The sequence below is a fragment of the Marmota marmota genome, unplaced genomic scaffold, assembly GCF_001458135.2.
Source record: "Marmota marmota marmota unplaced genomic scaffold, marMar, whole genome shotgun sequence".
NCBI classification, from domain to species: Eukaryota; Metazoa; Chordata; class Mammalia; order Rodentia; family Sciuridae; genus Marmota; species Marmota marmota.
Window position 1 is genome coordinate 10,900,981 of NW_026000221.1, and position 27,626 is coordinate 10,928,606.

The 27,626-nt window shown below is 40.7% G+C and overlaps 1 protein-coding gene and 1 long non-coding RNA gene across 19 annotated transcripts in view; one reads left to right on the forward strand and one right to left on the reverse strand.

Annotated features, from left to right (window-relative positions):
* LOC107144781 (tumor necrosis factor alpha-induced protein 8) overlaps positions 1-27,626 on the forward strand; it is a 314,538-nt gene that overhangs the window by 252,685 nt on the left and 34,227 nt on the right. The window contains exons 1-2 of one of the 18 annotated variants that reach the window (XM_015488609.2): positions 20,422-20,743; positions 22,637-22,747. The exons of 14 other annotated variants lie outside the window; for them this stretch is intronic. In XM_015488609.2, coding sequence (XP_015344095.1) covers positions 22,675-22,747 — 73 coding nt within the window. In that variant the 5' untranslated portion in view covers positions 20,422-20,743; positions 22,637-22,674. Of the gene's footprint in view, positions 1-20,419; positions 20,744-22,636; positions 22,748-27,626 lie in introns of those variants that run through there. 3 more of the 18 variants (XM_015488610.2, XM_048791999.1, XM_048792003.1) reach the window with 3 other exon arrangements.
* LOC125612927 overlaps positions 19,690-27,626 on the reverse strand; it is a 21,591-nt gene continuing 13,654 nt past the window's right edge. The window contains exons 2-3 of the long non-coding RNA XR_007343411.1: positions 26,174-26,178; positions 19,690-19,821 (exon numbers count right to left, since the gene is read on the reverse strand). This is a non-coding gene — a long non-coding RNA (uncharacterized LOC125612927). The remainder of the gene's footprint in view (positions 19,822-26,173; positions 26,179-27,626) is intronic.

Consider the following 27,626-nt stretch of genomic DNA (forward strand, 5'->3'; position numbering starts at 1 on the left):
TTGTCGGAATCTGGCAGAAAGTTCAGATGACTAAGTGACATGGTGTCGCTGTGTACTGGGGGAAATGATGTTTGTCATGGCTTTAGAAGGGTCGTGTTCAACACATCCTTGCTTTTCTTCTGCTGTGGCTCTGGATGTGGAGAGCCAGTGGTAAGCTGAGGGGAATATGAGTATTGTGGGTGAAGAAAATGGCATTTGAAGTTTGCATACCGTTTCATTTTTAAACAAAATGAACAATTGAAATGTTTCAGAAATGGAACTCTGAAAAACATTGAATAGATTTGTTTTACCTAAAGTTTCTGCATTACATTTCCACTCATGTCTTAACTGTAAGACACCTCTGGTCCTCAGTGGTCTGGCTACAGTGGTAATACTGTGGGTGTACTATAAACACGAGGGAGTTTATTTCTGTTTTCCCCTTGGGCCATTGTCAGAATATTACTGTTGCCATTTTCTCTCATAGTCAGAGAGCAATTTCACCTTATATATAAAGCCTTTCGTACTTTTAAAATAACATCTTGGACTTGGTTTTAGTCATACTAATGCTTCTACAAGTAGACTTAATTGTACTTTCAAAGAAAATGGGAAACCTTACCAAGAATCAAAATAGAGTTTTTAAACAGCATTTGAAATTATATTGGCATTTACACACTTTTGTTCAAGTGAAGGCATAGTATTTGCTTAGGTTTATCTAAACATTTTTTCTGCTCAAAAGGCTTTCTGGAGCTTAAATTGAATACTAGGGAAAATCTACAAACTGGAAGACATAGGTGGGTGTTGGAATATCTAGTCTCTCTGCTCATTAATTAAACCTTTGGCAGCTGGTACTATTTTGTGGAGTCATGACTACTTCTCTTGGATGGAATGTGGTCACCTGCACATCATTTATATAAAATAAACATTTGTCTACCAGACACCCAGAATTGTGCATGTCTGTCTAGTGTGTGTATGTGCGTGTGTTTTCTACCTAATATACAAACATGGTTATGTGTCTGTGACTGTACATCACGGTGTATATACAGTCAGGACCAGAGCCCCGTTTGCTTGGGAAGGTTTTATGGAAGAAGTGAGTTTGGGGTAGAGTTTCAGAGGGTGGGTTAGTAATGAACTTTGGCAGAAAGAAATATACATAAAATGTCCAAGGTTAGAGTGATTAAGTCATATGTGTTCATGGGTAAGCATGAACTGCTTGAGAGCAGATTGTAAATCAGTGGTTGAAATAGACCAAAGTGAAGAGGGAGCAAGCCGGTGAGAGCCAAGCAGAGAGCCAGAGGGGCAGGGAGGTGGGTGAATTCACTGCTGCTGTGAATTTCCCCCGTGGGCAGCACGTCCTGCCCATGTCGCCATCTAGTGGAGCTGGCTGAAATGTACATGGGAGCGCCACCACCTTTTCTCATTTCAGGATAAATTGTGTGATATTTTGGCAGTAAAGAAACGTTTCTCTTTTCTCCAGGGGTTTTAAGTGAAGAATAGAGAGATAAAATGGATGTAGTTATGTCCCCCCCAAATGATATTCATTTAGACTCTAAAAATATGGAACCAGATGTCAACCAAGAATTTCTCATAGACAAAAGTTTTATGAGAATGCTGGGTGTACAGGGCTCCGCAGCCAGGGCATGCATTTAAGCAGTTGTGTAGCAGAGAGAAGCATACCACAGCTGGCCCTGGGCCCTTGGGGTTTTCACTTGGGTCAGCTTGTTTTTTTTCATGTGGTTAGAGTTCATCCTGGTGGCAGAGAGCACTCTTTCCGTAGGCACCACAGTCCACAGATCTCAGAGCCAAAGACACCATGGAGGTCGGTACTCCTTCTGCCCTCCTTTCACCCATCCATGTGTGTATCCATTCTGCAAATGGTTGCTGAATTTCTGTTAGGTTCTAGGCACTCTTCCAGGCACTGGGGAAGCACCAGTGAAAAAATTGCAACTCTTGGAGAGCTGGCATTCTATTTGAGGGATACTGACAATTAACAAAGTAAATAGTAAAATAAATAGTAAGTAGGATACTACATACTAATGAGAAAAAAATGAAGTTGAATAGAGAAATGGTGTGTGTGTGTGTGTGTGTGTGTGTGTGTGTGTTGGGGTGGTGGTGATGGGATGGCAGTGGTTGCAATTGGGAAAAAATCCTCACTGGGAGTGTAATATTAGACACATCTGAAAGGTATGAGGAAGCCAGACAGGGATATCCTGGGGCAGAACATTACAGGCAGAGGACAAGCAGCTGCAAAGGCCCTGAGGCCCGGATGGCCTGAAGTGTTTCAGAAACAGCTCATGGGAGGAGATATGAGTCTGAGAGCTGGTGGAGGCCAGCTTAGAGGGGGCTTTCTTGACAGTTGTAATGAATTTGACTTGTATTGGGCATGAGATGAGAAGACATTTGATCTAGTCTAATCTTCTTTTATAAATGAAACTTAGGCCAAAGAAACCAAGTCAGGTGTCCGTTGTCATCCAGCTTTGTAGTGTCAGAACTGGGATAGAAACCTGACTCTCTACTCCAGCATTCTTCCCTCCAGGCTGCCTGCCCAGCTGGGGATGTGTGACTACACACTGGCTCAGACGTCCAGGTGCAGTGGTCTGAGAGGAAGCAGAGTTCTGTGGGCTCCTCTAGCAGCTGTTTCTGTAAGGTTCTTCTTGGTCATTCCCTCAGTGTGTCCTTTACTACCTGTAGAGGCTCCAAAGCAAACCAGAGCACAGGTGAGACCTTTTCCCCCACAGGAATATTATGCCAGATACTGCTTTCCTCAATTTTGACATGGAGATAAATTCTTTGGGTTTTCCCCCATAGTTCTCTCCCAATCAAGTGGTGAGTTCAAGCACCTACAGTCTGATGATGACTACCCTATTCCTTATCTGCATTCATGTTTAAGTTATTTGGATATAGTTAATATGTGACAAGGTTTCCACAATCCTAAAGGGTTCAGTCATAGTTCCCTGGATGACACCATCCTCATCAAAATGAGGTTGAGCATTAAACACATTGAAAATTAATCTGAAAACAGAATTACTAGTTGAGGAGGGAGTGTGAACTCATTGTCTCCAAGTACAGCTTAACGGGGACAGTTTGTGTCCATTACTCTGTTGTCTTCTTGCTGTGCATTTGAGTCCTCCTTCTTCACTGCTATGACTAAAAGACCTGACAAGAACAATTTTAGAGGAGGAAAAGTTTATTTGGGGCTCCTGGTTTTAGAGATTCAGTCTGCAGACAGCAGTCTCCATTCCGTGGGGCTTGAGGTGAGGCAGAACACCATGGTGGAAGAGTGTGGCAAAGAGAAGCAGTTCATGTGGTGATCAGGAAGCAGAGAGAGATTTTACTCACCAGATACAAAATATATACCCCAAAGGCATGCCCCCCACATTAACACCTCCTCCAGCCACACCCTACCCACCTTCAGTTACCACTCAGTTAGTCCTGTCAGAGGATTAATTCACTGATTGGGTTAAGACTCTTATAACCCAGTCATTTCTCCTCTAAACCATCTTGCATTGTCTCTTTTGGGGGACGCCTCACATCCAAACTATAATACTGTGCTTTGAACAAGCTCAAGCCTTTTTTCCCTTCTTCTATCTCCTGTATATTTTATGACTGTTTTCCTCTGGACATGGGCCAAATCCTCTAATATCATTCTCTGATGAAGGTCAGACCAGTGCTAAGAATAGAAAATGACTTTGAGCTATCACCTGCATTGTCTCCTCTTGTTTAATCATCCTCTGCCCTGTATCCAGTAGATGAAGTGATATGAGGAATTTGCACATTCTAAGCTCTCTTGCATTGTTCAGTCCTTTTCTCTTAAAGTAGAGCTCCCACTATAATGTGAGATTTATACAATCACCATATCTTTTTTTTTTTTTGCCAACCAAGGTGATTTCATATGTTCATTCATGTTGTCTATAAATGACCTCTGAAATCCCACTAACTTGAACCATTAAGTTGAGCATTGGTTTGCATCCTTTGGAATCAATTCTTTCAGTAAAGCTTTTTGGCCACCAGTGGAGCCTGAGGACACAGAATTCTGTGGTCTTTTGGTTTATTTGTTTTTAAGAGAGTGATGCTTCCAGGGAGAGCTCTCTGAACTGAACTTGGTAAGAAGGAAAGAATGAGCGCTTGCTGAGGAAATCCCATGATCAAAAACTTAGGGCCAAAAGGACAGTAGAAATCCAGGTATTTATGTGGGGGCTGCTGTGAGCAATAGAAATAAGAAAGTCTGACAAGAAAAATTTCTGCAATTCCATCTTCTCATCTAAGCAGGAATGTCGCAAATATTTTTTGTGTGTGGGAGATGGAGAATGAAAGGGCTTAGTTCAAGGTCACCAAAGACAGTCTAATGAAAACCCTAGATAATTTTCTGCTTTTGGGATTCAGTGTTTTAGCTACAAGACCATAGAGTGAAAGTGCCAAAATATAACTAGCTGTGTGCAATGTGCCCTGTTAAAAGCAGCACCAAGTGGACTTTGAATACTTTCTAAGGCAAAAATCAGGCCTGACTTGAACAGACTAGTGCTTTCCACTGTTGATTTGCCTCTTCTGCTAACTACTTAATGATGTTTCTGTTCTTTGCCATGTGTGCCTCTGAGGTTCTCACTATATCTCAGCTCCTGGGAGAAATCCCAGGCAGATCTGACCTCGCTCCTGGTGATTTACTTCAGATTGGAAGAATATGGAGCTTTCACACATACACACCTTCCTAGCACCTTCTCTCATCTTCTAAGTCTTGCCCTTTCTGTCCCAGCAGGGAGTCAGCCACCCCAATATGACAAGGATATTCCCATGTAGGGTCCATCAGGAAGCCCCTTAGGGTTGGTGGGCACACCAGCCTGTGCATGGAGGAGAAACGCTAGGGATCCAGTGATGTCAGGAACTCATGTCCTCTTCAGTCTACCTTTGGTGGTTGAGCTTCATCCTGAACTGGCTTCTCTCACAGTAATAAGACTCTGCAGGAATTCTAGACTTCACATCACAACACACCATCCAGGAGGAGACAGGGAACTGGCTCCTGGTGGCTGTCAGAGTAGTGAGCAACCTTTTCCAGAAGCCCCATGCAAATTTCTGACATCTCAGTGGCCAGTTCGTTGGTGACAGCATCTGCTGTGGTGATTGGCTTGGGCGTGGATTGCCTACCAGTTGCTCTGTAGCAGAGGGGTATGGGATTGCTACAATGGAGTTAAAATGGTCAGGCTGCTATCCAGAGAGGGAGTAATGGAGGTGACATGGAGTCTGCTACACAGGTGTCCTGTCATGGTGTTTCTTTACTGAATTGCTTCTTATTTGGTGACTGGCTATGGTATGGTATGATATAGGGGATGGAACCTTGCATATGGGATTATTGGCTCCTGATGACAAATGGCAGATGCTCTTAGGGTGAGCAAGGACACAAGTTTCATGAACCATGGTAATGCTGCAGATCACAAAGGGAAATTCTCAAAAGGCCAATAAAGCATCTCCAGGGTACCACAGATCTGGTCAGGTAGGCATCAAACAATTAGAATAAGAAGTAGAGAAAGTTGCTGATAACTCTTCAACCTATGGTAATTACATGTCACCATAGAACACTGAAGTCCCACAGAATTTTTCTTTAAAAGCCGTATAAGGCAGCTGTATATTCCTGTGGCCTTACATCTTAAAGATAAGACCTTAATCACTGTATTTGACTAATTGTTTTATTTATTTAAATTTCAATAACTGGGCTCTGCACACGAAGAAATAAAGCAAGGCAATCAGTCCTGGAGGATTTCATTTAGTTTGTTCTAGATAGTTCCTGCAGGGCAACATTCTGAGGGCTATGAAGGAGGGAAGGGCAGAGTGATACAGGAAAGCATTTTTGTGGTGAGTCAGTTGGAGCAGGAGAGGTGTCAGTGTATCTTTTATATAAACCTATGGCTGCTGTCTAGAATTACAAACTTCAGAGCCTTGTTCCCAGCTAGCCAGCATTCCCTGTCACATCCCTGAGGGAAACAGATGCACAGAGGGCCAACTAGAACAAAGAACCTTTTATCAGGGGGCTTTGATCCAAACACTAATGAGGAACTAGAGTGAGATAGGCCATCCATGTGATTCCTAGAAATCAAATGCAGGAGTACTGGGTTGGACTTCAGGGGACCAAGGGTGTAGAAGGCTTGCTGAGCCCCCAGGAGGCTGAATTCAGGAGGAGCGCTGAGCTCCTGAGGCCACAGTCGATTTAGTTCTAGTTCCTGTTAAGACACTTGTGTGATGAGCCTTTGGAAATGTTGCATCAACTTGCTGGGCCTGTTTTCTCATTTGTAACCATGTTTGAAGAATGAGGAAATTGAATCAGAACCTCAAAACCTTCTTTTGAGCATCAGCTCTCTGATTCTTGGGTTCTCTGCAGCCTGTGGTTGGAAGTATCACAAGGAACAAAGATCAGGGGAGGAATGGGGATGATCTCCATGTCAGGACATACAAACAGACAGATGACAACATCATTTCTACATTTGTGCTACAGATGTCTCAAGTAGCTACCAAGTAAGTGGCTCAACTGGCTGTGTGCCAGGCATGAATTGCTCCAAGTTGAATGTTGTTCGTTGGAGATAACAGATAGTGCCTTTATGGCTACAGTTCACTGAATGGAAGGGTTATTTCCTTTCCATGCCAGAATGGGGTTCTGGCTGCCAGGCTTGTGTTCTTAGACATCCAGATGTCAGGAGTAGAGCCAGAACCCCTGAGTACCTGAGTCTAGATCAGGTGGTGACTCACAGTAGGTGCTTCTGTTAAAAAGTGGTTGCAGAGCCACAGTCACATTCATCCAGAGACTGGTGAGCCTCGCTGTTGTTTTGCATTGCTGTTTTGTTGAGAGTCTTATTATAGTACTAGTGCATGCTGTGGCTTACTGTTAGTGATTCTGTTGCTCAGTGACTCACTCACCTGTGCTAAAAACGCTCACTGCTGGAGCTCCACCTCTGTAGGACAGGGTGTTTGTTTTAATGTTAGTCTGTATCAACCAGTGGTCCCCTTAAATCAAATGCCTATAAGAACCAAGCAAGTACTACAAAGGTATACATAGTCCTCTGTGTGAAATGGGGATCTTGCGGCTTGAGGCAAACTTAGAATAGATCGTCTTTAAAGGTGTTGAAGTTCAGATGAAAAATAAAACTTACCTGGCCAAAGAAAAGTCCACCTTGAACTGGATTAGCCCTAAGGCTACCAGTTTGTGATTCTTGGGCTATAAGCCAAGTGACTTCAGCTGTCATGGCTGTTTTCTCAGTGTCAGAGATACCAGATTTTCTAACCCTTTTATGGTTACTTTCTTTTGTGTGTGTGGTGCTAGGGTTTGAACCCAGGGCCTTGTGCATGTGAGGCAAGCACTGTATCACTTGAGCTATATCCTGACTTCAAATTCCTCCTTTGGATTAGAAAACTGGCTGTCTTTGGGAAAGACAGCCATCATAATTTTCACCCACAATTGGAAATACCTCAAAAGAAATCATTCCAGTGAAAGTCATTTTTAGCCCTTGGAGCCTGCATCAGTTTAGAGCAGAGGAGATGGAAATCTCAATCAAAATAGTTCTGAGTCTTTTACAGCATTTAAAAAATTTGCATTACAAAAAATAAGGAGCCCCAAGTTTTTGAGATTCACACTCCTGCTTTGTAAGTTGTTTACTGGTGTAGTCATTCCTCTTTGTTTTTACTTGGGATTAGACAGCAATGGGGTTAGTGATTAGGGCAGAGCTGGGAGTGGGACATGCTTGTATTCATTCTCTTCCCAACCTTCCTCATTTTCTTAATTTTTGCATCTCTACTTCCTACCCACAGTGCCCTGTAGTCACATCACACTTGCTAGGAAAGTATAAAGAAACTAGTGAATTCATTTACTGTGAGATGTTATCACAGGCCTTTCTTCCATGGATACTTGTATTTTTCGAAGAACTCAGTGATGAAACAGAGAACAGGACAGAGAAAATAGGGTGGTACCAAAGTACTGCCTCCCTATTGAGAGTATTTCCTGTATGCTAAGATTATAATTTGGGGGTTCAGGAGCCTCTCCAGGTGCCTCAGAGATGACACTGTATTGTACCCTTTGGGTCAGATCTACCTGCAACAGGGAACTTGGAGGGAATTTGGAGTTGCTTTTTTTTTTTTTTTTTTAATTTACATTATTCAAACTCCTGTCAGAGTCCATGCAAATTTTAAAGGTATTTTTATAAGAGATGGTGGCACTCAACTTCCTTGTGGCTGGTGTTGACGGGTGGCAGAGTTGTGGATACTTAAATATTTCTTTCTCAAAGCCGCTCAAACTTGTGCCAAATTGTGCTCTTTTGATGGTGCTTTCTCTGGAGGGTACTCTCTTCAGGGAAACTTTCTTATTGAATGGTCCACCAAGGCTTTTTCTACTTACTTAACACAGGTTTATTCTGCAACTCCTTGCAATTTGGCTTCTACCTCTAATCATATTACTAAATTCCCTTTCTCAAAGGATCCCCAGTGGCTGCCTGATTATCCTAGCCATTGATTTTTTCTTCAGCCTTCCTTTCCCACTAGATATTCCTTCACCTGTGGATCTTTTTGCATACTGTCTTCCTTCTTTTCTCCTCTTCCTTTGCTGGTATTACTTTTTTTTTTTTTTTTTTCAAGCTGCTCTTGATGATTCGCTGCCCCAGGTCTGATTTAGGTTCTTCTATGAATTGTCCCAGAACCTCATGCTTTTCTGCTATTGTATTTATCATACTGGATTCTAATTAGTAAGTGGTTAGTGACCTTTCCAAAACTTTCCTGCTCCGGCCCCCTAACTCAGTCTTCTGCAAGAACAGATAAGAAGGCTGTTGTATTTATGACTTTTGCCAAGTGCCCGCACATGGTAGGTCCTCCACAGATACTTGCGCAATGGAAAAACATCCGAATGCTGACACCTACACCTTGTTCTGGAGCAGACAGTGCGTCTCTGGTTTCCTCCAGAACTTTTACTTCTCCCTTGGTCCCTTGTATATCCAATTATGAGTTGTAGAGGGCACATTAGAGGCTGTCAATAAAGTGAAACCTCACCCTGATGAAGACAGTTGTGAGGAAATCCTGGACCTTCACATGCAGCTCCTTCATTACCAGGCAGTAACTCTCTGCATTGCTTGTGTTGACCACCTTCTGATGGAAGTTATGGAGTGGATAAATTTAAGGGTTCAGACCACCAACAGAATGGGAAACACTTTGTTCAGGAGACCAGGCAAATGGGTGTCATGAATTGATCATTATTATGGAGGAAGAACTTGAATATTTGACAAGTGAAGAGAGCCATAGACTAAAAGTTAGAATCGATACAGTATTACGTATACACAAAATCATGTAGATGGTACTGAAATTTCTGGGCTATTTAAGGAATTTTCAAGGTAATTTTAACCATATGTGATTTCACTTTGTGGATGTTAGAACCCAGTCTCGCTCCTCTCCTCTGAAAGCATGACTGTAATATATTAAGGGAGTTACATGATTTTGTAGAATCTGTGTATTGGGACAGGCTTTCTAGAGCATTTAAAAAGAATGTGAAATCCTAATCACTTGCATATTCTTGTCTCTTGAAATTGGGCAGAAATTGTTGACTGAGTGTAAATACAATGAAAAATAACTTTATAAGGCTTAGTGAGCAAAAGTAGGTTTCTATCTATATTATAAAACAGTGTGGTTAACAGTGATAATCTACTTCTTAAAAAAAACTGTTCTATAGCCTCTGATAAGTAAAGACTAAATATTTTATGTAATCTGTTCTAGAAATAATTTTACTGACTGAGCTGTATAGGAGCCCCCCACTCCTGGAGAGAGCTCTAGTATATGGGAAATCAGTTTGAGAGAAGAGGCTCAAGTTCATACCATGTCAGTTTCCCTACTTAGACCTCAATCAGACTCACTCAGTGTGTGAAGTGGAATTCCTCGTGTCCCTCATGGCCACACCTGTTCCTCCTCTGGGCTACCAACACCCAGCCACTTTTTAAAAAATTATTATCTGGCTCCCTTTCCCTAGGGTCAGTCAAGTTCTAAGCCTCCAAGTCAGCTTTGCCCTTGACCTTCCTTACTGCCCCGTACCTCTTCTCCTGGTGATGTGGCAGATTTGCCTTTTAGTGTTGTAATTTGTGTTTTGCTCAATCAGAGAGACACCATAGTGTAGAGAAAAAATAGCAAGCAATGAGGTCAGAAGACCAACATTCTAGTCTCAGCTTACGCTCAGCCTGAGCTAAGTGGCTATGGGCCAGCCACTTAATATCTCTGAGGTTCTGTATCATCAGAAGCAAATGTTCTCAGTGATACTCAAGATTCCTTCCTTACATGCTTGTTATGGGGATCAGTGGCAAAGTACGCCAAAGTATTTCATGGACTAGAAAGCACTACCACACTGAGATGCATAAGAGAAAAGATATGTTCTATAATGTGTCTAGTATAACACTAGCATGTAGTAGATGCTTGATAAATCATACTTATTATTGCTGATGGTAACATAGCTTAATTTAACACATAAATTATTTTTGTTATAAACTGGGTTATTGATTTGGGGCTATGGCCAAGTGACATACTTTTTATTTCTCTAGTCCAAAAATAAGATCTTTTGGATAAAGTCTTACCATTTTTTTAAAAAAATAACTAAAAATTTTTAATTGACACATAATATTTGTATATATTTATTGGGTATAGTGTGATAATTTGATACATGTGTATAATGTATGATGATCTAATCAGGATGGTTCTCATTTCTAGCTCCTTAAACATTTTTTTGTGTGTGTATGTTGGGAAGCTTTGAATTCCTCTCTTCTATTTCTTCATAAGCATATAATAAATTGTGAACTATGGTCACCCATCTGTGCTATAGAACATTAGAACTTATTCCACCTAATTGTATTTCAGTGTCCTTTCCAATCTTCCTATCTCACTTCCCTCTCTCCTTCTTAGCCTCTGGTGGAAGGTCCACTTCCACTAGAAAAACTGAGATCCACCTTTTGAAGGTACTACCTTTTTATATTTGCTGATTGATTTCATCCATTGAGAAAAGAGATGGCAAAATTAATTACATGTTGTGCAATTATCCCAAATTGGCTTTAGAAAGCACAGCATCTTGTGAATGGAAGCAGTCTCTGAAAAAGAGTTTGTTCCTTGGAGACTTGCTTAATAGAATGTTTATTGCCAAAAAGAAATGCATGCCTTGAGTAAAGAGGTGTCTGGAATTCCCATCTGGGATTTATTAGTATATATATATTCAGGTGGCCAGTGCCGGATGTTAGTTCTTAACTTAAAGGAAACAAAGTTTCCAATCTGAGGATGGAGAAGTTGCTGCTTTTTAAAAGTGGGCAGCTGCTGCCGGTATCTTGCTGGCCCTGGAAATTCCATTAACTGAAATGGAATTTTGTCCAATCCATCTTATTAATGGTCTCTATGGTAAAATGCAGTCAGTTGGATAGGTGGCTAGTAAGGTTGCTTCTCTAAAGATAAGCACAATCCATTAGTTCAAATCTAGAGTCCAGTGGACATCTACTGGGGAGGCTTGCATCTGCTCAGCCCTCTCTGTTATGAGGATGTTAAAGGAAGTGTGTCCATTCTGTGCATGTTGTAAAACAGAAGGTTTGCAGCTGTCAGAATTATTTTCTTCTTGGCTCCTTTTCTGAAAGAATTTTTGGAAACTTGTTGGATTTATGGATGATTACAGAGTGTTAGCCTCAGTTTTCCAAAGCAATGCATATGTCCTTTTCATTCTTTCTTTTGAAGGTAACAGATATATATGAACATAGTTCCTCATAATGTACTTTTTGGGCATGGGGAAATTCAATTTATTTTTGTATGTTGTCATAACTCAGTATTATGAAATGATAAAACTATTATTTTGTTAGTTGTATAGAGCCTTTAAAGTATCCAATATGCACTGTGCTTTCTAGAAAGGGGAAAAGGCAAACACACACAAGGTATAATCTTGTATTTTAAATAGCCAAGCTTACAGATCTGCCTCAGAAGACAACTGACATCAAGATGGTCAACTTTAAGTATAATAGATGTTTACTGTAGATGTGTAAGTTCACTTTGGGCTTCAGTAGACTTTGTAGAGGAGTTGGGACCTGAAAGGAGCACTGGAAGGGTGTAACAGCAGGAAAATTAGACAGGCAGCAGCTGCTCCCACGGTGTGGCTGCACAGGGTATCATGATTCATCCTAAGGTTTCTTTTAGGTCATTTCCAGTTAATGAAAGTGAGCATCAAAAGTTTCTGAATGATTACTTACTCTTTAAACCACCCAAATCTACAAGTGTGTGGGTGCACATTCATAACTTTGTCTCTGGTGATGCGTTTCATGCTCACTTGCATTGCACTGGCTTCTTTGGGAGCGACAGGAATAGTGTCTTACCCACAGCCTGCCTTATCAGTGTGCCTTCATGGGTACAGGGATTTAGGCAGCCTATAGTTGTGATAGGTAGAAAATAGTGTATTCTACCTTTAGTGGGCATTTTAATTTTCAACTCATGGTCTTGTTGATGAGAAAACAGCTTAAAAATCATAGGTAATGCAAACTAGAGATGATGGCCTTTTTGATTGATGTAGGAATGGAGACCCATCTAGGAAATATTTTGATTGTGGGACTTAGATTAGAAACAAGGAAAGACAGAAGAATATAAGTAATGATAATCATAAGGTTTCTTGGCACCATTGCTTAAATGGGAAGAAATTTCACAATTTGTATAAAAAAAATCAAGATGCTGTGTTGGGGGTGGAAGTGAGAGGCTGTCTGTGCCTTCAGGGATAAGGATGTGTCTAGGTATAGTAACTCTAAGGAAACTCCAAGCATACAGGTCCTAAGGGCAGTAGGAAATGTGTGGGCTGGAGCAGAGGTTCTCAGGTGATCCTGGCTCATGGCACCCTTAGTGTCTCTGTAATTTTTTTTTCATGGCATTTCTAGGACAAAAGAAGTACTTAGTAGTTAACATTTATCAAGTGCTAAGGTCCAAATAACTTAATAACTGTGTAGTCCTGTGAAATAATAATTGAAAGATAAAAAGGATTTTACTTTCTTCTTTATTTACTAATGCACATGTACACCTATTGGGTACTGCATGTATCAGTCAGGGTCCATTCAGGAGACAAACCACACAGCAATTTGAACAAGAAAGTTTAAAATAAAGAAATGTTAACTAGGAAACCACTATGGTAGTTCTTAAAAAAATTAAAAATAGGATTGCCATATGCTGTCACAATTTTACTTCTAGATAGAGTCCCCAAATAATTAAAAAGTATCTTGAAGAGATATTTGTGAATCCACATTCATATTAGCATTATTCACAAGAGCCAAAAGGTGAAGGGAACCCAAGTGTCCATCTGTGGAAGAGTGGATCAACCAAATGTGATGTACAGATGAAATGAAATACCATTGAGCCTTTAAAAGGGAGGAAATTCTAACATATATGACCCTTGAGGACACTATGCTAAGTGAAATGAGCCAATCACAAAAGAGAGATACTTTACAATTCCACCTAGATGAGCTGCCTAGAGCAGCAGTCAAATTCTTAAAGACAGAACAGCCCAGTTAAGAGTTTTGCAAGATGCAAAAGTTGTGGAGATAGATGTTGGGGATGGTTGTACAAAAATGTGAATATACTCATTGCTGTTGAACTATACACTTAAAAATGCTTAAAATGGTAAATTTTATGTTATGTATATTTTACCACAATTAATAATAATACTATTACAAAAAGAAATATGAACTATAATGGGGGTTGGCTAATAGGAAATAAAGAGAACTCTAAAGAATAGACAAGTAGCAGGTATCAGGAGCAGCTACCACCCCAGGTGATGTGAACACTCAGGCACAGGCTTCCCTCCACCCCAGATCTTGTAGGAGGGGGATGACTGACTATGGCTCCCTGAGTGGTAGAGAAATTGCTGTAGTGCTGTGTTGACAGAACTTGCTGGAATAAGGTTCTGAGGAAAGCTGTTTACAGGAAGGTTTCCACTGGAAGCATTCTGCTGCAAATCACCTCAGAGAGAGGCCAGGGAAGCCACTGGGGGCTGTGTGGTGCTGACCATGGTGCACAGCAAGATCCAGCTGCTGAAGAAGGCGTCCACACTCAGGAACTGGGTGCTGGAGAAGCCATACTTGCTTACAGGAGCTTGCAGAAGAAAGCACCAGAACCAGGAAGAAAACTTCTTCCTGTAAAATCTCTGCAATGCCCTCCACTGATGAAACAGAATCATACCAGCAGGCAAAAGAAAAGATATATAAAGGTCCCTTCTTAATTTTTTCACGGCAAGTAATGAACTTGAATGTGGAATGTGAAATAATAAATTTATCACTAGCCACTCCATGATTTCTCAAACCTTCAGATCTGACTGGAACCTTCTACCCTCATTTCCTGTTCCACATCACTTTTTACATAATACTTGCTTTTTATCACAGCAGCCTACCTTTGGAAAGAAATGATGTCATTGAGAGGAAAATAGCAGAGGCTTATGTTAAACTGTGAACTAGCTAGAATGAGTAGCTTATGCCGTGTCTGGGGTGTTGAATATTGCTCTGTTTCCCTCAAAATTTAAATCATGCTGTAACACCCTCGTGTTGGCTGTGGTGCTCTGAGGTACACTGGCACACAATTGGGAGATCCCAAAGTTAAGATCAGGAGTCTTTTTTTCACGACTCTTGGCCACACCACTCTAACTTATGAAGTTCTAAGGTACCAATTTAGTTCAGAGTACAGCAGAATTATGTAAAGTAAAAATTGTGTGGGTTCAATATTATTTTTTGAAAACCTCTTAGAAGGCTAAGAAGTTTTAAAGACTGATATTCCGTCTACCAGTAAGTATAAGACTTACTGTGTATGTGCTTCCTATAGCACTGGAACAGGTTGTTGTTTCTTTGGGACCAAATGATATGGTTGGCTTGTCTTCATAGGCATTTTGCTATGAAAAGGTACCTAACTCAAAAAAGCTGGAAAAGAGAGTTTTGAAAGTTCTTTTTTATGGTGCAATGGTAGCTGACTTTCCATTGTATTTGTTCTTTATAGTTATACATGACAGTAGAATGTATTTTGGACATATTATACATACATGGAATATAACTTCCCATTCTTGTGGTTGTACATGATGTGGAGTTACAATGGTTGTGTATTCACATATGAACATAGGGAAGTTATTTGAACTTATTATGAGGAAATGATTAATGTTTGAGACAATGGATGATGTAAATATCCCAGGTTGATCAATACACAGTGTATAAATGTTCCAAAGCATTACATGGCATCCTCAAAAGATGTACAATTACTATTTCAGTTTCTTAAAAAGACACATGGCCTTGGACACAGTATTCACTCACCATCACTGTGTGAGCCACTCACAGTATGAGAGGGCATGCATCGATGCAGAGACTAGAGCCAGGAGGGAAACAGCAAATTGTCAGCTCCATGTCATGCTTTTACTTTGCTGCATAAAATTAGAATGGTGCAATAGTGGCTGACTTTCCATTTCATTGTTATTTCTTCTTGGGCTGACTGTACATGGCTGAAATGGAGAAAATTAAATGACATGTGATGGGACTTTGCTGAATTCATATGAGGTTAAAAAAATATCTTTGGAAATATATATCAGATTGAGAAAGTGATTTTTTGAAGCTTTCTTCTGTTGCTACTAGGAAATGTATGGACAATATATTACCTTGTCTTTAGTAGGCAAGCACAGTGTTCAGATTAGCTGTGTCTTAGAAAATGCATTCATTTGGTGAGATCTACAATTTTATGAATCTTAACTAATACATATTTCTATAGCTCTTCTTTTAAGGACAGGCTGAATAAACCTAAGTTTTGTAACCAGACCTATTCAAGTGGAACAAACTTCTGATCCATGCCTTTCAGTGCTACCTGAAAATACATAAATAAATAAATAACCTCCCTTTCCCAGAACCCTGTTTTGGTAAGTTCTGCTTCAGTGCACATTTCACCACCTGCTGAGTTTGTCTGCTGAGTGTCAGCCTTGGCCACCCACACCTGGCAAGCCTCTTGCAGCCCTGTAGCTTCCCTGCCAGCCTTTTCTGTCTCTTAAACTGTGACTACTTGGCACACTGTTTACTTCCTAGAGTCTGCCCATGTCAGAAACTCAATGTGAAAATCAAATCATGACAACCGGAAATAGGTTAGACTTCCAAACAGATCTTGGACCAAGAATCTGTGATCCAAATTCCACGTATGGAGTACCACCTCTGTTTTCTTTGTGGATTTCAATTTTCAGAATTTTGTTCAGAAACCTGGAGAAAGCTCTTCACTGCTCAGATACAATCAAATAGGACTCATTACTTAACCTGCCTTGGCATTGTGTTCTAACCACATAGAGTGAGCACACTGAGGAAAGGAGATTATCACTGGACATCTTAAGCAGAGCTGCTTGCTTCCGAATGTTTCACAATAATCGATAGCAGATGTGTAGCTGACACTAGAAGGTTGCATAACTGTCTCATATTGCATGCAGCTGCATCAGCCAGTCATTGTGATGGGGTCTCCACTACGTTGTTGAAAAAGAAAATCCAGTTAAAAACCTGTTTATCTCATCACAAAATTATTTCCTTACTCTAAAGTGTAAAGACAGTGGTTAGAGTGAAAATGACTTGACAATTACTGCCCTTAGACTTGAATTTCAGATCACAGTAAAGAGGAAACTTCTAACAGAAATGAAATGGGACTGTCTCTTGTAGGAGGTTGCCTCTGCTATGTAGGTAATAGAGGAGATTCCAGAAGACAGAGTGCATGTTGACATTGATGTGTCTAGGAGGTTGCTTCACCAGACAAGTAGAGGATTAGAGATGACCACTCAGTTTGCTTCCAGGCCTGAGTTTCTATAGATGTGATTGATCATTGAAAATTTTTGTGAAGGAAAACCCAGAATGTGTTGGTTGGTTGTGACTGATGTATCTCTGTTGAATTCTTTCTGTGGCCCCTCTTTTGCCATCCCCATGTTGACCCCATGAACCTGAGCATGGTAAAGAATTTCACTTTCTATCATTTTGCCATACCTATAAGGAGGATCTGGAGGATCAACATTTAGGGCCTCTGAATAAATACTCTTTTTTTTTTCTTCTGGTGGTTCTGGGGATTGAACCCAGGGCCTTATTCATGTGAGGCAAGCACTCTATCAACTGAGCTATATCCCAACCCTCTGAATAGACACCCTTAAACAACCTAAAACAGCCTGGTCTTATTCACAAAAATTAAGCCTGACATCATCACATTTTACAAAACTGCAAACAGATACTCAGAGAGGTTTAATGACTTGCCCATGTTTAAAGGACAAAGGACTGAAGAACAAGTAGGAGAAAACCCTTCTCATGCAAATGAGGCACCATCTGGGCTGGCTGTGCTTGTGGTAGTGTCAGTCGTCATGCGCCCCTGGTCTCCCAGATTTTCTGTCTCCAGTCTGCGCCCCTGGTCTCCCAGATTTTCTGTCTCCAGTCTCCCCACTTGTGTTCCTGGTAGCCTTATATCCAAGGAAGCTTAGTTAGGGTCCTGACTGAATTTTTAATTTAAAAGAATATAGTCTCATGTTACTAAATAAATAGAAGTGGCTAAATTTATAGCTTATTTAAAGCATTAAATATCAAGAATGGAATGACCTTAGTTTGAGGCTGCGATCTAAGCATTTTAACAGAGCAGTTTGAGCAGTGTGTGCTAGAATCATGTCCAGCCTTAAACTCTTAGCTAAGCTCACAATACAGCAAGCTTTGAGGCATTCCTCTGCAAAATAAAGAGCATGAATCTTAGATGAATACTTCAGTAGAGAAAAACATTTGAATATACAAGACAGGAGGCCTAGCCTGCTTTCATTGTGACCTAAGAACATAATTACTTAGTTTGGTGACCTTGAGCAAATAATCTTTTCTTTAATTGCATGTCTTTAAAATGGGTATGATGACCCAAAGAAGCTTATTTAGGAGACTAAGTCAAACCTTTAAAAAATGCAAGGCATCATTGCTAAGTATTATAAAAGAAGGAACATGGGTCATAAATTCTTCAAGTGAGAGTTTCAGACCTGATGCATTTATGTGTGTGTGTGTGTGTGTTGTTTGTGTGTGTTGTGTGTGTGTTTGCAAGTTCTTTAATGAGGACTATTTCTTAGGAGAGAAATAAAAGCAAACAATGAAATCTTAGGAAACAAATGTACCCCAGGTGAATTGCTGTCTCCCTGTGTGTGCTCCCCTCTGAGGTCAGCACTCTTTTATTGTCTCAGAAGTATTCACTCACATTCAGAGTGTTACTGATTACAAGGAATTTCCTGAAAATGTCATGGGATTCTGAGGAAACAGTTTTCCCTTAACTGAAAACTCCCAGAATCTGGTCACCAGTAACTTTTCCCCTTCCCCATCTCCACATTCTTCCTCAGTTTTCTTCCTTGATTCTCGTAGTTCTGCCCCATCTCACCTCAACTCCCCAGCCTTGCCCCATTTCTCAACAACACATAAACTAAGGCCACTTGGAGCTCAGAGTTTGACTCCCTAGAAGGTACATAAGTGACCTCTGTCATTTGAGCACCCTTTCTCAATTTCTGATAGATAAAATGTTCTTAAGGCAAGGAGAGCCAGATCACCTAGATCATGTAGGGGCTGTACAGAGAGATATCCATTTAGGGGCCTCACTAAATTGCTGAGGCTAGCTTTGAACTTTCCATCCTCCTGCCTCAGCCTCTTGAGCTACTTGGATTATAGGCATGTGCCATTCTGCTTGGCCCTAGGCTTACCTGTTTTAGAAGGTTAAAATGTATGTGAAACCTGCAGCCCCAGCCAAGTGAGACCAAAAGCAAAGATCTTTCCCACATATGAGGAGAGAAAGGGAAATTCAATTTTATATATAGATCATAGAAATCCTTAAAGGCATAAATAATAGAAAAAAACTGAGGAAAGCCTCAAAGTTGAACAGAAGAAAGCTGCTTTTTATATTAAATAAACTATTTTGTGACCTAAAATTTTGTATGTTCAGATTTAGCATTGTGTCAGGAGGATAGAATGAAAAATACTGATGAAATGACCTGAAGTTCTTATGACTTAGAAGCTGTAGGCACATAATTTCCAGAGAATACTTAGAATACTTTTGCATGTGAACAAAGTATATGACACTCCTGAATATCTCTACTCCCTCTACCTAGTTCTGCTAGTTTTCTCATCTCTGCCTCTCTCAACTTGCTGATCTCCCCTATTTTTAAGAGGTATCTAGGCAGCTATAAGCAAAAAACACCAAAGCCTTGACCTTTTATTTTATTTTTTTAAACATCTTTTCTTTTTTATCTATGTATGGTTTAGGAGAAGACTTTTCTGTTGCTCTGTGATAAAAGTTCAGTTGACCACTTTCTTAGAACCAAGGTGACTTGTAAGCTTGACTTCATTTGATCTGTGCGCAAAATTATACTTGGAAGTTCCAGGGAGGTCGGACCCATATATAGGTGACATATGTAAATATTTGATAATGAATGAATGAAGGATATACCATCATAATCTTAGCCAGGATTTTAATTCTTTTATGTTGACAGAGAAGATGAAAGATCCATTATTGGACATGTGTTGGAATTCACCATAATATTTAAATGCACTTTGTTACTAAATGAGAAGTGTTGCTAACTTAGTTGCTATTTTATATCAGATTGTCTGTAATAGATTGTTGATGGAACTTCCCGATTTCCAAGCTAAGGATGTTGGAGTGTTTCTTATACATATATACAAAAGTAAACAAGTCCCATGTACAGGAGGTAATAAATCATTATGCTGAACTGGAGTATTAGTCACTGAGGCTAAAAAAGTGCTAATCCTCTTTTGAATAAAAGCCTGGGAAAATCAAGAGTACTTAGTATATATTTGGAAGCAGCAGAAGACCAAGGGATCCCTAGAGAGTCTGCTGTCCTTTGTCACCAATTTTGCAAGATATGGGCATGGGGCAGGCAGTAAGTTACCCAGGGCAGATGGCTTTGAGGTCATATAGGCGACAGAGGAAGGTCCTTATCACATACAATCTTTTTGTTGTTGTTGTTGTTATTGTTCTAATTAGTTGTACATGACAGTAGAATGCATTTTGACACATGGTACACAAATTGAGTACAACTTTTCATTCCTCTGGCTGTACATGGTGCAGAGTCATACCAGTAGTGTAATCATAAATGTATATAGAGTAATAATGTAATAATGACTGTCTCATTCTACCGTTCGTCCTTCCCATCCCCACCACTCCACCCCTCCCTCACTCCCTGCTCTGCACAATCCAAAGTTCCTTGGTTCTTTCCTACCCCACTCCCCCACTATGGATCAGCATCCGCTTATCTGAGAAGACATTTGGCCTTTGGTTTTGGGGGATTGGCTTATTTCACTTAGCATCACATACAGTCTAAAAGCTGAGCATCAATTGCTCTTGAGCTAGATCAGGACATTCTTCCCCAAGGTGACTGCTTCACTGCATTTAAATACAAAAGAAGTTTCTCTCAAGGTTTCCGAGGATCTTGGTGAATGTTCAGAGATCAGCAGAGCTGTTAACATGACTAAATTGAATTACAAGGCTGCCTTGGCAAGCCCGAACTGTTCGTTCAGCAGTTGTTCTCCTTGGCTAACCTGAGCTGGGCAGAAAACCTTTTCCTGAACCAGTGTAAAAAACAAGCAGGACATTAAGGACATGTGCTTTAACATACCTAATGTGGTTAAAAGACATTTACCTACTATTTCTTATGGGACCACTTTCTAAAAGAAGAGTGAAAGTAATTCTGCTGGGGATAGACTGGGCTTGGCGTTTCAATTGTCTGAATTTACATAATCATCACCTTGAAAAGGTATTGCTTTACCCCAATTATAGATCAGTGGAAACTCTCTCATTTGTGTAGCACATAGCCTTGGCGGGAGTCTTCAGAACCCCTGGTGGACATCTGTGGACATCTGGGCTGCAGTGGGGCAAAGACGGATGGTATAGGAGGAGAGAGGGGACTGAATGATTCCTTGGGCAGGACAGAAAAGGCCACTTGTGATTGCTGAGGGAGCATTTCTTTGGTTTGGAATTGTCTTCATCTCAGGTTGTTTCTCCCAAAAGTCTAGGGTACTGAGTATAAGGTACATATTTCAGCAACTTCTGATGCAGAATGTGTGGCACAAGGGACCATGAGGTTAACTAACTTTCAGAATGGTGCAGCCTTTTACCCTTTGGGGGGCAAGGCCAGTTTCTGAGTCTCCACAACTGATATTTTCCAGGTGTTTCACTTCTCTCCTCTCCAACTGGCTTTTATATCTTTGTTTCTTCATCTTGTCCTTTCAGTGAGATTGTGATAAAATTCTGCCAGGGTCCTAGGTATGTTAAAATTATTTAGCAGTAGGAAGTAATTTAACACCTAAGCCTCATATTAATATTTAGCAACGTCTCCCTCCTTGCTTGTGAAGAACACACTCTTTCTGTTTGAACCCAATACTAAAATAAAACCCAAGAGTATGTTTTACAAAAGTTTACTTTTAATTAGTTACAATATGTAGTACTTATGGTTTTCAAATCACTTTTTACTATCATTACCTATGTAATACTAGACATAAATACTATTTTTATACTCACTTAATAAATTAGGAAATGGAGGCTCCAAGAGGTTAAATAATTTGCTTAAGGTCATACAAAAAATAAATAGCAGAATTAATTTAAACTCAGACTTCTTAAATCCAGGTCTTTTATATATTCTTTTCATTAAATTTAAATTTACCACAGTGCCTCTATTTTCCCCTGTATAAAATGGAAAATGAAATAAAGGAAAGCAGCTGGAAAGTAAATTTATTAAAGAATATAACTTTTCTCACAATTTCCAAATGGATCTTTCAGATATGTTATTCTCTGAGGACTTTTTTTTTTTTTTTTGGCCAAAAGTTGGTGATAAAACAAGTGCTCTGTAATCTACCCCAGTAAGACAGGTATATGGGTGGCAGCTCATGTCCCCACTTCTCATAAGGGAAAAGCAAGACTCTATAGAGATAAGGTGACTTACTCTGCCAACTTTAGGAACCTGTGGGTCAGATCTGGGGTCAGAACTGAGCAAAAGCAGTTAGTGAGCCAGCCATTCTGGGGTTTGAATAAGAACCTCCTTGCCCAGATGAGTAAGTGGTGAAGGCCACCTCCAATTTCTTCCAGAGGCCCTGCTCTGGGGTTTGTGATTTCATACCTGAGGATGACATGGACAGTATCTGTATTTTTTTTTTCCTGAAAAAAAATGTACAGAACCCAGCAGCTTTATAATTCATAATTTTGGACATATAAAACCACAAGACATGGAAAGTAAAGTGGGTGTGGAAAAATGTAACTCTTAAGTGTAGGTTTGCTTATATGCATTTGTTATTTATATAAAACTGCAGCGCTCCCTGAGATGACTTTTTTCTTTATTGCACATTTATTTTATGTTCCCAGCTTCTTTGAGTGGGTTTGCCCTGGGCACCCCTAACCCTGCCTCCGCCTGGTCCTCCGCCCCACCTGCGGTGAGCCAGCGGGGCCAGGCCGCCTTGCCTCCGCCCCACAGCCTGGCCTGCGGGCCTGGGCGCTCGCCGCTCGGGGGCGGACTCCTGCCGCCCAGCTGAGATGCAATTCGTCACTCTTGCAGAAGTTTCCCCCTGAAAATCCCTGCACCAGAACCAGCCCTCCCGCCCCGGGGAGGTTTGGATTTTAGTGGTTTTCGTTCCTTTTTATGTTCCGTTGTGTGCAGATCTTTCTGCTGAGCGAACTTGCAGCTCGACAGAGTACATGTCAGCTGCGATCGTGCCTGCAGCCGGTTACCCTGACACTATGCACTCGGAAACAGAAGAATCTAAGGAAGGTATGATTTTGATTTCTCTGGGGACTGGCTAACTTCTGCTGAGGAATGTGGAGGAAGACAGTAGTCTGCGCTAATGGGAGTTTTTACGTGAGCCTTGGGTACTTTGTCTACTTTCTGAGCCCAGTGGGAGCAGAATATGCGGAGCCGGGTACCCATCTCTGACTCCCTTCTCACCGGACAGAGAGGGAGGGGAACTAGGGGACCTAGCTCAGACTGCCCTCTAAGTGGAGACTTCTCTAGAAATGAAACCCCACTATGATTTCAAGAATGCAAAATGTGCTTGAGAAAGGGCTGCCTGCATCAGGACAGCCCAAAGCCAAATCCCTGGGACAAGCCTAGGAGTGGAGAGGGCCCAGGGTCCCTTGAAAAGAGGTTTTAGAAATTGAAAACGACGTGCATTTCCGGCTAAAAGGGGAAGCTGAATGAGGGGAAGAAGTGAAAGATCTTTATTTGAGGAATAGGTTGGTGTATTAAAAAAAAAAATTAAACTGGCTTTTCAGCAGTGAGTTAATTTTGTTGGGGGTCTGAAAGATATGAGGGGGGCCTTGTTCAGCTTGAAACTGAGGAGAGTTTGTTTCTAACTTTGCAAAAGCAAAGAGTTTCATTTACTTCTAACAGAGAACGGGTGACAGAGCTGGAAAAACTCCAACCAAAACACAATTATGCACTGGTGTTAGTTTGGGGAGTTTATTTGTGTGTGAGCGTTTGTATGCTTTGTTTCTGAAACTTTGTATATATAAGTCTTCTTGTAAGTGGGAGTGGTTGGGGAAAAGTAGAAAGTAAGAGGGGAGAGTGTTCAAGATTGTGAAATTCCCTTTTCTTTTCAAGTAGCTCTTGGGAAACTGGTAAATTTGAAGTCAGTCACAGCAGCCCTGGCAGCCTGAGGAGCAGGCAAAGGCTCCATTTGGTAGACATCAGTTAGAGAGAGCCCTTGAAACTTGTCCTCTTCTGCCTTTTCCTGATTCCTTTCCCAAAGTAAAGCTCTCTGTGGGCTGACATTTGTCTTATTATGCTCTGAGAGGGAAAAGGTCAATAAAAAAATAAAAAGTCTTGTTTATTAGAAATACAGGGCTGTCCTAAATGAAAAATGACAGCCAGGAGCATTGTTTTTGAGCTTGATGTGGAACTTGGGGGATTAATGTTTCCTTGCGGTGGCCTCTATTCTAATGGAGCCATGTGTTGATAGATGCTTTTCTTTTTTTATGTCTTGTTATTATTATAATAGCAGTTTATTTTAACTCAAAAGTAGTCAAAAGCAAGTAGGAATTGGGCTGAAAAAAAAACATTGGTGAATTTTTGTATGAATTACATAGCATTTAAATTGGCATTTTCCCCTAGGCCTCTTTTCCCTCTCTTTTGGAAAAAGAGTGAGGAGAAAGTGGAAAACCAGTCTTCTGAAGAATGTATTGTACATTCCTCTAGCAACATCCATGCCTCCTTTCTGAGTTCTCTGGTTGTGTTTGGAAGCAGCATGCAAACTGGAGTGTTAGTGAGCTCCCTTGAACTTGCTTCTCACCTGCCTTCTACTTGCAGTCCTGGACTTTGTGCAAATGTGCTACAATCACTCAGAATGTTTCTTTTAAAATAATCTGAGATGCTAGAATTTTAAATCAATGGTCCTTAGGGTGAGAATTTTGAATAAGACTTTAGGGAAATTGATCAAATACTTTGTTAACCAGATAGAATCATTGTAGCTTCTGCCAGGAAATAAAAGATGAGTATCTGTGTGGTTTTCATGTAGTGTCCTGGGTATTTCCTGTAAGGGCGATTATTGACTGTGATCTAGAACTTTCCCTCTGCTACCATCACTCCGACATCTACCAAAGCTAAATTGGAAATAACTCAGTTATTTTCTCTGTTCTCACTAATCCTAATTCCCCTTATAGATACTTGTTTTTTTTTTCTACCAGCTGCTGGCAGACTTATGTATCCCACTTAGTGTGAGGTCACTACTAGCTCTTCACAATGTCTGCACTGCAAGAAAATTGCCTTTGGATGCTTCATGCCTGATTTGTTGTAATGGGAGATACTTTTAAGTCATTATTCTGAGCTGCAGTCAGAGACTAATATAATTTCTTGGGAGTGGACTCCAAAAAAAAAAAAAAATCAAGTCGGATTCAGAAATCCTTGGAGGCCAACATATTTCTGTATGTACATGAATGTAGAAACAAATGACTGGGGATATTGTTAAGCCATCATGGCTTAGAATGTATTTGACTCCATGCCAGGGGTGCTGAACCTTCAGCCTCAGCCTATAGCCACCTTCTAAAGAAATGGTTTAACTTTGCCTGCTTGTAAATGAATAGATGATTGTGCCTAAGTATTAAACTGAGAAAAAGAATGGAGGACTTGCTTTATTAAAAGCTGAATGAGTTTAAGACATCTAGACATAAAATGAATAGGAAAGCAAGGGAAATGAAGGAAGAAACCCACTTTATTAAAAAGGGGAGTGCTGTTGAAAAGAGCATGTCAAGTTTCCAGTGGATGAGTGTTTCATGAGCTGATGGCTTCTTATTTGGCTACAGTTGCTTCCTGTTACGTAAATTAGGTATTATGAAGTAGTAACAGTGAATGGTAGCTGAGATTTCTGAGGATCATTTTAGACCTAAGTATCAAGGAATCCAAGAATCCTTTGCCCTAGTTATCAGTTTTGGTACCAGAAATTGAGAAAACCATTTCTAAGGGGGGTTACTTTGTAAGGACTTGAAGAATAATGGTTGAGTGGTGAGCAAGCTGAGCTCCCTCTTCCATTGACCAGATTCCCATTTGCTACCACCTTACCCAGTTCTCATGTGCCTCATTAGTCTTGCTATTTCACAAAGAAAACAGTAGCCATCAGACAACTCCCTTAACTTCCTGCTCCCAGACTGACAGACTCACCTCACCCACACCTTCCCTCCCAGTGACGGTGGAATGGGTGTTGCTCCTACTCCAGAATATCATTCCTTCATCTTGGGCTGCTACACCAGTCAGCTCCAGGTCTTTCCTGACTCCTTCCCTTCTCAAGCTCCCCTGAGGACATTGGCGCTTGGCTGGTCTTTCTGACCAAAATATCCTTGTCTTCACCCAACCCCCTTTTCTTGGCCAGCTTCTTGGAGAGGCTTTTTCTGAACCTCAGCCAAAACTAGGGTCCTCTGTTGCCTTCTCTCAAAGCCACCTGTTGCTTTCCTTGCTGGCACTTACCAGACTGGTTAGCATTCCTTCTTTTCTAGTCCACAAGTTCTTGAAGACCGTGTCTGTTTTCTCTGTTTTATTCCCAGGACCTACACAGCAAGCGGTATGTATTAAATATTGTAGAATGAATGAATGACCTCTATTGAAAGTTAATTTTCAGCATCACAGGGTACAGTGGCATATGCCTGCAGTCCCAGCTACTTGGGAGGCCAAGGCAGAAGAATCAGAAGTTTGAGGCCAGCTTACCAAGACCGTGTCTCAAAAAGAGGGAGGGGTGCTGGAGATGTAGCACTATGGTAGGGTAGAGTATCCCTGGGTTCAATCCCCAGTCCTGGGAGGTGGGGAGTTAATTCTTAACACTTTTTCCAGTTTTAAGCACTGCTTTTTTTCTCCTTTAAAATAAACTTAAAATTTTTTTTCATAGTTCCTCATTTCTCACTTTTTGTCATCCTTCATCCTACTGAAGTCTGTCTTTTTCTCCTCCACTCCAGAAAAATCATATTTGCCAAAATCACCAGTGACTTCCCAGGTGCTAAAGTTACCACTTACCCTGCATTCATATGTTTTTGCTCTGATGACTTTTAAAATTCTTTAACTGCATTTGACACCAGGAGATAAACATCCTTGTTTCCTATGACAGTACCATCTCCTGGTTTTCCTTTCTTCCTTTATTTTTCTAGCTATTTATTCTAATCTCCTAGTCCTCCTTCCTGGGCTGTTCTAAGATCCACCTGTCCAATCAGCTTCCTGGTAGAAATCATGTTTGACTGTCAGGCAGGCACCTTAAATCCAGTAGGCCTAAACTGAGCTCATTCTCTTTAGCTACCCACAAATATGACCTTCCTTCTATATTTTCACTGAATATCATTGCCCACCCCTGCCTTTGTTTGTTTGTTTGTTTGTTTGCTTGTTTTCAATACAGACCTGGAAGTTGTCCTTAACTTTGCCCTCTTCTTTATCTTCTGCTTCCAGCTGGTCCCAAGAACTGGTGCTTTATCTCCCTCATTATCTGTTAAAAGCATCTCCTTCCCTTTATCTCCCCTGTTCCTGTCCCTGACTTGATTCAGACCCTTAGTATTTATACCTTCAATTATTATAATAATTACTTCTGTTATCAGGTTTTTAGTTTCAAGAAATGGAACTGATTCCCACTATCATAAGCAGGAAAAAAATTTTGGAAAGATTTTGGGAAGTTTACACATCTCCTGTGTTAGTCAATTTCCACCTCTATAACAAATTACTTGAGATAATTGACTTATAAGAGAAGAGGTTTATTTTGGCTCACACATTTGGAGGTTTCATTCCATGGTCCATTGGCCTTGTTGCTTTGTGCCTGTGGTGAGGGCAGCACATCATGGTGAGAACATGTGGTAGAGTAAAACCTCTAACTTCATGGCCAGGAAATAAAAGAGAGCAGGGAGCGGGCCAGGGTCTCTCATCGCCAGTGACTGAAAACCTCCCATTTGGTTGAACCTCTCAAGGATTCCACCATCTCCCAGTTGCACCACTCTGGAGACCAGCCTTTCAACACTGGATCTTTGGGGGACATTTAAGATCTAAACTATAGCATCCACTGCAAAGCTGTAAAACTAGCCTCTGAAAATGCAGCAAGATGTACAGGCAGGGACATTCCCGAGAAACGTCGGTTAGGACATCACCATTGCTTTCACTGACTTGTTTTTTTTTTTTTTTTTTTTTTTTTTTT